The 11,381-nt window shown below is 35.6% G+C and overlaps 1 protein-coding gene across 1 annotated transcript in view; it reads right to left on the bottom strand.

Moving 5' to 3' along the window:
* Positions 1-1,972: 1,972 nt before the first annotated feature.
* Positions 1,973-11,381, bottom strand: part of LNPEP (leucyl and cystinyl aminopeptidase) — a 96,196-nt gene continuing 86,787 nt past the window's right edge. The window contains exon 17 of the mRNA XM_037529358.2: positions 1,973-10,429. Coding sequence (XP_037385255.1) covers positions 10,298-10,429 — 132 coding nt within the window. The 3' untranslated portion in view covers positions 1,973-10,297. The remainder of the gene's footprint in view (positions 10,430-11,381) is intronic.

Here is an 11,381-nt window from a genome sequence, read left to right as displayed (position 1 = left end):
ACTACAATGCCCTTGAAACAAGAATCTTTGCAAATTTAAAACTTAAATTTATAAAGAAAATTAGAGTGAAATTATTTTTCTAATTCCTAACTGGCAAATTATATAGCACTATTCAATTTTAAAAATTCACTTCCGTTTGTAATGGATGGTATTAACATCTATATACCACAGAGCGCAGCTGACAGTTTTAACAACAAATATTGATAGGTACTGTCTGTACGAGGCACTTACACAGTGCAACACTTACATAAAGTACTGGATATTTTATAGGCATTATATTCAATGATAACACCCCTAAAAGGGAGGTACTATTCTTGTTTTATTAATGAAGAAAACTGAGGTTAATAGGAATTTAAGTGGCGAGAAGAAAATGATTGCACAGGAATCATCAATTCCATCCCGGTTCATGCCGGGATGAACTTTCTGAAAGCCTTTTGGAAGGCTTTCAAGCCCTATAGATTTCTAAACATTATAACTTATTATCTGGTAATAGCAATATTCCAATAATTTTGCTCAAATTCAAAACTATCAACGTCTGGCAGACAAAATAAATACGTATTTATATAAGTAGCCACTAGACCCACAGGGCAATCAAGCTGCAATTTTGCATGTCACACCCAAGGGTCTCTTTAACTAGTCACACAGGAGAAACAACAGCATCAGAAAATCTTTTGTTCCATGAATTCTAAAACTGATTTGAGTATTCTCCATTCAAAAAGTCCATTCAAATCAAAAGTAGTCTCTTTTAAAAAAGAACTGGGGTACAGGCCAGAGATGCAGTGGGTGAGAGGATTCACCAGAGACAGAGTGGGGAACAGAACAGGCAGACTGAAATTCACTGCTGAAGGGAGCAGCAGGTGAGTCAGGAGAGGTCTGCTGCAACATGTGGGTAGCAATCTGGCTAGGGATCAAACTTGTGCTGCAGTAGCTGCAGATTGCTTCATAGTGCTGAAGCTGAACCCCTTGCGCCACCAGGGAGGCCAAGAATCAAAGTATTCTATTCTATATTTATAATGGTTTTTACCCAATTGCATACTGCAGATATTTGTGAATAAAGTATCAAAAATCTAACCAGAAACTTTCAATTAAAATCCTTGCAATTCCTAAGAGCTTTCCCCAAGTATATTATTAATAATAACCACAAGAAATTACAAAAGGATTTTTTTATGCCCTGGAAAGATTTGGGATAAGGGATTTATTAGACTTTATTTGCCCTAAAATGCTCAACTTTAAGCCCTAATAACTACTGTAAAAGAATACTGATTCTAATTGCCACATCTGGAAGCCTCAGTCTCAGTTTTACATCAAGACTACTTATGGGCATAGAGCAAAAAAGCTCCTTTTGTAGACCTGACCGGGAATGACTGTGGCCCTATCTATCATATGAAAAAAGTTGATCATTCACATGCTGCTCACATATGAACCAATGCATCTAATGTCCTTTCATCTTCAAATTAAAATAGTGACAGTTCCTTGGTTTCACTGGCATAAGTAGTGACAGGTTTTACAGCTGAAGTACTGAATTATCACTGCATCAGTAGGCTACTCAGGTGACCTCAGAGTTAACAAGAATTACTTCAAATAGTGAGTAATTGCCCTAGATGGAGTTCATGTAACTGTTACTGAGACCACTGATAAATGTGTCCATTGACAGTTTAATCTCCACACCTACTACCATCCTTGGGGACATCTGGAGACATTTTGGTGGTCACACTGAGAGGGCAAGCTGTTATTGGCGTCTGGTTGCTATTTGCATTGGAGGTCAGGAATGTTGCTAAACACTATACACAGAACAGCTCTAAGTTTCAAAAACCTTGAATTAAAAGCAATAAAGCCACTGGTAAGGGAGGAAAAACACTATCAAAGACAACAAACATGGTCCCTGTCTCATAATCTGAGAAGATATACTACTTAATAAATGTACTTTTTAAATCAAAATTGTCCACATAATTTTTATATTTAAATACTTTTATTTTCATTTCACAAAAAAAAGCAACAGTGTTTGCAGTTACACATGCTTTACAGTCAGTGCTGGTCATATGCAAAACAAGTTGTCAGAAGTATAAAGAAAAATAAGCCTTTTCCCTTTACAAGTCAAACAACACAATTTGCATATATAATATATATATACACACACACACACATATTATTTTCAAAATCTTCCACAAAAGACAGATTATGAAACAAATTTGGAATTCCACCCACAAGCTCAGACTAAAGGAACTGGAGATCTCCATACGTGTTTAAATATAAAATGTAATACCTTTACAAGTTCCCAAATAATTACTTTTCAAAGTATTTGAAAGAGTCTATTTTTCACAGCAACATGGAACAGTTGGCTTTATTCAAGACAGCTGCTAGACTAAGTTTTGTCTCAATGTGAGTTTATTGATTAATGCAAATGCTCCAATTATGCTGTAATTGTCATTTTATACACACACACACACACACACACACACACACACACGAGTGTATTATTTGTACTGATGGCAGTACAGTTCAATTTTTGGAGCATTTCCTTCAGCTAAGCCATGACCTTTACTTGCTTTGAAGCATTTTAAATTAAGAACTGTTCAGAAACATCACTAATGACTACCATGACTAATTCCAAAAAGGTGTTCCCTTTTCTTTTATTTATGATCAAAGCTAAATATGTCATGAATAAACTTCTATTTTTTTCTACAGCAGCAGGTATACATAACAGCAAAGTATAGGCTAATTTTTCAATTTATTTTATTAGATACTAGAACCTGAGAGTTTGATATGGTAAATAACATCTCTGAAAATTTTCTAAGAGACCTATCACTCAATGATTCTAAAAATAATATGGCAAATCTTCAGCATTAGATTAGAAACGGCAAAACAAATAATGCTAAGAAGCTTGAAGGAAGAAAGGAGATGGATGGACTTTAACATGTATTTTCTTTGATACAGGCAAATGTGGAGTTGTAACATTTACCATGCAGTGCATGACGAGTCAGTGTGAAGTGTCATTTAAGAATGCTGAAAACGAACACACAGGGCTAGATGCATGAAAGCATGCCAAAACACACAGCCAATAAGACAATATTGGCGTAGATTCGTGACAGCACTTGAAGATAACATCTAACAGTGCAGACACAGAAGACAAAAGGGAAACCAGAACAGCAATGGTCCAGCTGGTGGAGAACTGAGGAGAGGCAGTCTACAGAAGAGCTCTAGGTTGGAAAGGGCCAACTTGCGCTACCACGTGTGGGTGCTGAAATACAGAAAGTGCTTGTTCAAATTCTTTTTGGATTAATTTTCTGGGGGGCCCATGTTGTCATTCATGAGAACTGTGGCAACAACTCAAAAGGTTCATTCCAAAAAATCAGAAAAGTATCTACTTGGTAAACAAGAATATTCTATTGGTGGAACTACAACCAACTTCTGAAGATGAATCAGAATTCCAGGCCTCAAAAAAAAAAAAAAGGCTACTTTCAAGGGTTTTCAAATGAATTCTAGGAAGTACTTATATTTGCTTATAGGTTACGAAAGATGAATCAACAATGAATCTTAGCACACTCTTAGTCTTGTCCTCTCCCCTTTCTGAAATCTCCAAAATACAGGTTCCTTTTCACCATTTTCCTTGAGGTTGAATGAACACAAGAAACTCTACATCTGATTAGTTTTCACAGCTCAACTACATCCAATTATCTTCTCCCATCTTTTGTGTTACATGCCTCTTGCATTAGTTTCACCACCATATAGTATACCTTCAAGTCAGATGGCAGGGATTTGTTGGGTCTTTATTTTTGTCAGATATAGTCAGAGTCCTGCAAAGGGACTAAGTGTTAAAGAAAAATAATGGGGAAAAGAGAAGCAAATTATATCTCTGTGTGTATATTTACACCTTTAAAGGCATCTATCCTAGAGAATAAAACGAAATCACCACAACTACACCTTCTAACACTAAAGAGGAAATATGTGGGGAAGGAAGAAATGATCTGTCAATTAACAAAACTCAATTTTCATTGGATTCCCAAAAAGCCATTCAAAGGACTAAATACAAAATGAAATAAGAGAAATGGGAACATATTTATATGTATTTAAAAATATTCCTCTGCCAAAAATAGAAATCCCTCAAAAACAAACAAGTGAAAAATACGCACTATTCTATTCACAATTGCCTACCCAGGCAATAAGGGGAAGGAGAGAGGAGATCGGTCATACACTGATCCTCAATTTTCATTTAGTAACTATACATCCAAGCAAAGGACTAGGTGCAAAATCAGTAACATGAAAACATTTATATACACTTCAAAAAAATTCAAATCTTATCCTTTGCCTCTAATCACTACCCACTCATTTAATCCCTCCCCAGAAAAAATGAACCCAAATTATAAAACTGTTGCCCATGCAGGCAACGAGGGAAGGGAAGCAGGAGATTTATCATACGTCTGGACCTCCAAGTTTCATTAAGTACCCACAAGTCCCAGCAAAGGACTGGGTACTAAATCAAAGAACACACAAAATGTAGCAAACATTTATATATATTAAAAATACACATAATACAGTTTATGTTTATACACCTCATCTTTATATACACATATACCCCCTCCAAAAAAAGAAACCAAATACCTATTCTTCTACCATTGCCCACCGGGCAATAAGGGAAGGGGAGTAGGGGAGATTTTTCATAGACTCAATCTCAACTTTCATTAAGTACCTAGAGTCATGCAAAAGACTAGATTCAAAATGAATTGTACACCAGAAAGAGGCAAAAACATTTATGTACATTTAAAATATTACATGTATTGCCTAATAAGCTTACTCCGGTGAAACCCAAGCTCTGAGTCCTGCATACTACTGCCCATATACAGAGGGTAGAGGTGAAGGGAGAAAAGATTTACGACACTTCTGGATCTGGGCTTCTGCATTGCGTTTGAGATCTACAAATGCAAACAAAAATAACAACAAAAAGCAGCAAGCATTTATATACATTAAGAAGACTGCAGACCCAGAAATCCCCCACCACCCTGCCCCCCAAAACTACACAACTACACTACCAGCCATTGCCCAGTCAGGCAATAAGGGAAGGGGAGAGGGGAGAGTTTTTCATAGAATGAACCTTAATTTTCATCATGTACCTAAGTATCCATGGAAAGGACTAGATACAAAATGAAGTAATAGAAAAAAATTGCAAAAAACATTTATATACACTTTAAAAGTACATATGCCTACTCTCCCAGCAAAGGAAGTAGTAGAGTCAAAAAATAATAATCTAGACTACTCTAAAACTATTGCCCACAGAGGCAATAAGGAAAGGGGAAAAGAGGAGATTTTCATACATCCGGACCCTCCACGTCTCATTAAGTACCTCTACGTCCAATAAGGGACAGGGTACAAAATGAAGTAACATAGTATATATAGTAGCAAACATTATATGTACAGTTTTTAAAAGAATATGTCCTGCCCTTAGTCCTTGCCCGCCCACCCCCAAAAAGGTCAAAGAACCCAACCTACTTTAAAACTATTACTTACAAATGTAAAAAGGGGAAAGCAGGAGGAGAGACTGATACACGCCACACTCCACGGTTTACTGGGAACCTACATGTCCAAGAGGACTGGATACCCAAGGGAATACTACAATAGGGAAACAAAAAAGATCTGTCTGTCTATCTAAAACAAGTTAACCCCAACACCCACAAAAATCTTCTGAAATTACTGACTCTGCTAGCTGTTACCCACACAGACTGAATTTCAGCTTTCTTCCTATATCTAAATACCCATGTAAAGGACAAGGTAGAAATGAGGTAACAAAAACGTAGCAAAACATTTACATGCAGTATTAAAGCAGTATCCTTGCTGTGAAACACACCTCACACACACACACACACACACACAGAGCAGAAAAAATTTCAAAAAGTGCAAACTACTCTAAAAGTATTGCCTAGACAGGCAACAAGGGAAGGGGACAAGAGGAGATTGTTATACATCCGGAACTCCATGTTTATGAGGTACCTTCCAGTGCGGGCACCCAACGAAAGAACACAACATAGTAATAAAAACAGGTATATACAGTAAGTTCCTATGCCCGACCCAGATCCCCTACCCCTCCAACAGCCACTCTACCGGCCACTGCCCACACAGACAATATGGGAAAGGAAGAAGAGGAGATTATTATACATCCAGACCTCCATGTTTCATTAGGTACTTTATATCCTTTAAGGACAGAGTATGAAATGAATTAATAACTTTATTTATATATGTGTGTACACACCCACACACACTCTCTCTCTCCCAACCCACAAAATGTAATTACTTTATTAGCTGTTGCCCAGAGGTGCAATCAGGAAAAGGGAAAAGAGGAGATTTGTCATATTCTAAACTGCAATTTTCATAAAGTAGATATGCATCCATGCTAAAGGACACATATAAAGTGAAATATCAGTAACTACAACTACTCAGGCAACAAGGAGAGAGGTAAATGGGACATTTGCGCCATTCTTCTGATTTCCAGGGTTTACAAGATCTTTATGTATCCATAAGGAGGTTAAATGATGTACAAAATGAAACAATTCCCACAAAAAAGCAGCAAAAAACATCTGTATACATTTTTAAGAGAACTTACACTACTTTCTGAGACCACTATCTTTTTCCAAAGAAGACCAGATGACTACTCTCTAGCTGCAGGCAAAATGGGAAGGAAAAAAGATCTTCATAGGATAATGTTTCATTTTTCATCAGGACAAAATACATAAAAATGAAAGAATAAAAAACACATCTGTGTATTTTAAAAGTATATACCCCCCAAAAGTCACCCAAAGAAACCAGTCAACTATTCTAGTAGCTATTGCACAAGCAGGCAAGAAGGGAAAGGGAAAGGAGACTTTTCAGATTTTTGCACCCCCACTTCTTATTTGGTATTTACTTGGCAATGAAGCATAAAATACAAGAATGCAAAAATATATATATTAGTTTTTAAAAAATGAATGGAGGCATGTTGTAGGTACAGGGGATAAGCAAGCACTTTAATGAGAGTTAATTCCAAAGGCTGGAGAAGAGCTACCTCATATCTAGAAATTTGGGTCTCATTCTGCAAGTAGACCCAGCTAGGGGTCCTTGGGGATGACATATCTCCTTAGATACACACACACCTTATCAGAGTCCCATGAAAATGGAGATCACGTGGTGTTCACCAATCTGACTGTAGATTACGGTTCCAAGTGCTACAGTCTGAGCAGATTCTGAAAGCCCAACTCAGTAACAGGCTATTAGTAACCCAGCAAACTCAGCACTTAACTTTCATTTCTCACTTTCTAATATTCAGAAAAGGCTGTCCTGTACCAGTTAAGACAGGTGGGGTCCCGTATTCTCTACATACCCAGCACTCTTCTGACAGCTCTTTTGTTCCTGTAGCAGCTAAATTACACATGCACGAAACGAAAAAATGAAAACATGAATGGCATAGAACATTAGCATTAAGTAGAACCTGTGGTAAAATGAAAGCTCTTGAAACCTAACAATGGCAAACGATATAGTTTCACTTAAAGAAACATAAAACAACAAGCAGGAAGGCACAAGCTGTGTGGAAATGTCGCCAATTGCAATTTAAAATATCTTGTCACTTGACAGTAATAGAACAAACCAGATTCCTTAGATTTCTACTTCATAACTTTTCAGGTCTCCGAAGCATAAGTTATTCTTCTATAATTCCATATTTCTATTTTATCTTTCTTAAAATTCTAGTGTGATGCGTCCTCTATATTAATTACATCAAATAGATTATCTCTCTGCAATGAATACAACACTTGTCAAACAAGTTCTTAATTGTGTCCTGGTTCTATGTGCTTATATAAAAAAAGCATGGTGACTGCTGTGCTTCAATCTATTTGATTTCTCAGAAATATAGTGGTTAGGATAAATTTTTTTTGGGAAAATTCTTCAAAAGCTGTAATTATATTTATACTACATGTTCTACATATTGCTTAACCTTATATTTCTGACATATTTTTAGTCATCTATATAGATAAATATAACATTAAAAATTATGGAATTCTGTGGGAAAATATGAGGTGAGGCCCTACTAAAATTATAAACAACTGAAATGAGGTCTACAAATACAACTACAAATAGCATGGATCTGGTATCAATGGAATGAACAGCTTTTGAGTACAAAGATTGCAATGGGTTATGAGTGAACTTTTTTTAGTCCATGTTTTGGTAAGGTTTTACTTGTAAAACACCCCCAAAACACCCCCACACACTGACAGGAAAACAATGATATAATTCAAGACAAGATTTGCCATATGCAAAGCTAACATATATTACAGAAGCAATGTAAATATGGACAGGTAAAACAAGAACCTTAACTGATTTTAAGAAGTAGCAAAATTTAAACTCTGTATCAAAGTGGAATTTAGTAATATAACATGGTAAAAAACCAGCAACAAAAAAAACCCTTTGTCAAAAGTTTAGTATTTTTCCCCACTCTAAAAATATAAAAACATACTAACTTTCAATATCAACTAAATTTTCATTTACTGAAGCACAAGAAAAATAAAGACCTACAATCACCCAGTTTCAATTAAGACATCTTTAGGTGATTCCGTGATTCTCAGGATATAATATTACATATTCTCAAACTGAGATAAATGTTTAGAAAAGACTAAGCTGGGGAACTGTATCAGGATTAAAGGAGGCTATTTTTTAGCATGCCATCCTTTACAATTCTGCTTTATAAAAATATTTTCATAAAATAAAATTTTATACACAAACCCACATATTCTCACTTTACACCTATTGCATAAAAAAGGGTGACCTTTCCCATTGTCTGATTCTGTGGAGAGTTTTAAGTGCTTGCAAATGGGTAGCTACCACTTTTATGTACATAGATGTTAACAAACAAAATATAAAGTACTCAACAATTAATAAGAAGAAAACTTTTTTTCCTAAGAATCAAAGAAACACAACAATCTACTTATAATTCTGCATAGCTCAATAAATTCAAGTACAATATTTCTCCCTTAAATGGAGTAAAAATGCCATACAGTTTTGAATATCTTCCCTCATTTTTCTTTCTTTCCTTAGCCATTCTTTTTAATCAGTTGAAAGAAAAAGTGTGGCCATGATAATGGAAAATTATGATTTTTCAATTAAAGAAAAGGACTGTTTTTGATAAAAAAATTTCAAAGCCCACCATACTAAACTGGAATCAACTTACTCGTATTTCCTTCCCCTTTATTCCTTTAAGGTATTATGGTGAACTTCAAATAAAAATGGTCAATTTCTCAAAGACTCTATTTTAAAATATGTAGCCTATCATATAAATTGAAGATCCACCCATGGATATTATTCAGAGAAAGTGTCTAGGATCTATCATGCCAAGAGGCAACTTAAATAAATTACATTCTTTGTAATTGTGATAAAGTCACGATAAAAGACACTAGTATTAACAAAATGCTTGCCATGAGTGTAGAAATAGGTACCTATAACTATCATAAGGTTTATTATCTATGGCAGAAAGTGATAAAGGTGTACAGATTTGGAGAACATTGGAATTCACAAATAAAATAATATTAATTAAAGTTAACCTGGTTTGGAGCTTTTGCAGATGTTAATGCTATAAAAGATCAAAAAGAAAGTGCTAAGTATTTGAAAATTTTCATCTTTTGGCTTTGTTATTTAGCTTCTCAATACAACAAAAATTAATAATTTTATAGCACCTGGCTATTATGCAGAAAAGAAAAGTTATAGATCTTATTCAAAATTTTTCCAGAAAATAAAGGACTGATCAAAACCCCAAATCAAAGTAGATCTGCACACCTGAGATCAGTTCTCAACAGTTGCATGTTTCATCAACTTCATTATTGTACTTTTTGAAGCTAATTTTATACCACAATCAACCAGTAACTACCAACAAGAAGCAACAAGAAGCAACAGATAGCTCACAACCTGCAAAGATAGTGGCTCCCTGGATAGGTCTTTCCTCTTCTCATTGTGTTAGTACTTTCCAGATACTGAGAAATAGCACAGAATTTCAAAACAGTTTTTTCCCCATTTGTGTATCTTCAAAGTAGAAAAAGTACTCAATGTTTTTGTAGATGGTTGGCATACAGGTGAATATAATCTTGTAATAAATAACTATATACTGCCCAAAGACAATTCAGAAAAGACAGATGAAAAATACAGACGAGCCCTGAGCTAACTAGAACTCCTAAGAGTGCAAACAACTCGGCAGCAATCTGGCTTCACGTTGGCTTTTTTGCAAAAAGCAGCACAGCCCAAGTTAACAAGCTCTCTGAAGGGGTGACAAAATGAGGTGCAGTTGTGCATGCTACAGCCACTTTGTCAGAGTTTTAAGGTTCTTCTCCATCCACTGGATATTCAATTGGATGACTTCCAAAGCCTCCTGGACACAGCGCAGTCGAAAGGTTGCCTCTGATTGATTTTCAAAGAATGTCTGGACCTATAAATCGTAGAGAGAAGTATTTCAACAGAAGAAAAGAACAATAACTCCATATGTATTTTTTAAATGCTTGTGTTTTATTTGTTAGTTAAATATACTTTTCAAATAATCTTTAATTCAGTGATGGCTGTGCTAATGTCTTAAAAGAAACAGAAACAAGGAGTTCTTTAATAACTGGGGTACTCAGTACATCAAATTCCTGATCAAGTATGGAGAGATTTGAAGTAAGTAAAAAAAAAAAACAAGTTCCACTTATTCCCACAAGGATCAAGTTTTCAAATTGAAAACAGAAAAAAACAGTCCAAATAAAAGTAAATGAAGTAGAATTTAAAATTAGTTTTTGTGCCCAATTTTACCCTTCAAAATAATTTTATTAGGACTTAAAAAGAAATTTGGCATAATGATTTTAATTCAAAAGATTGTTTGTAAACATTGATTCAAAAGAACACCTGTACACCTATGTTTATTGCAGCACTATTTACAATAGGTAAAACCTGGAAACAACTCAAATGCCCAAAAACAGATGACTGGATCAAGAAGATGTGCCATATACACACAATGGAATATTACTCAGCAATCAAAAAAAGATAAACTCATGCCATTTGCAGCAACGTGGATGGGACTAGAAGGAATTACGCTCAGTGAAATAAGACAGAAGGAAAAAGAAAAATATGGGATGGTTTCACTTATAGCAGGAATTTAGGGGAGCCAAATAAGACATCAGTGTAAAAAAAAAAAAACAGTACAAAACACAACAAAGCAAAAACAATTATAAATCAGAGACATCCTGCAGGGGAGGAGGAGGGAGAGGGATCAGAGGGAGGGAGGGAGGAGCACAGGGGACTGAGGTGATGGTGCACACGTGCACTGGTGAAGGAAACTCTATGGGGACTACACCTGAGCAGGTGGGGGGAAGAAAATATTGTTTAAAAAGGAACAATGGGGCCTCCCC

This window comes from Talpa occidentalis, unplaced genomic scaffold, assembly GCF_014898055.3.
Source record: "Talpa occidentalis isolate TD23 unplaced genomic scaffold, MPIMG_talOcc4v2.1 talOcc4.6, whole genome shotgun sequence".
Lineage (NCBI taxonomy): Eukaryota > Metazoa > Chordata > Mammalia > Eulipotyphla > Talpidae > Talpa > Talpa occidentalis.
This window is presented reverse-complemented; position numbering and strand designations above follow the sequence as displayed.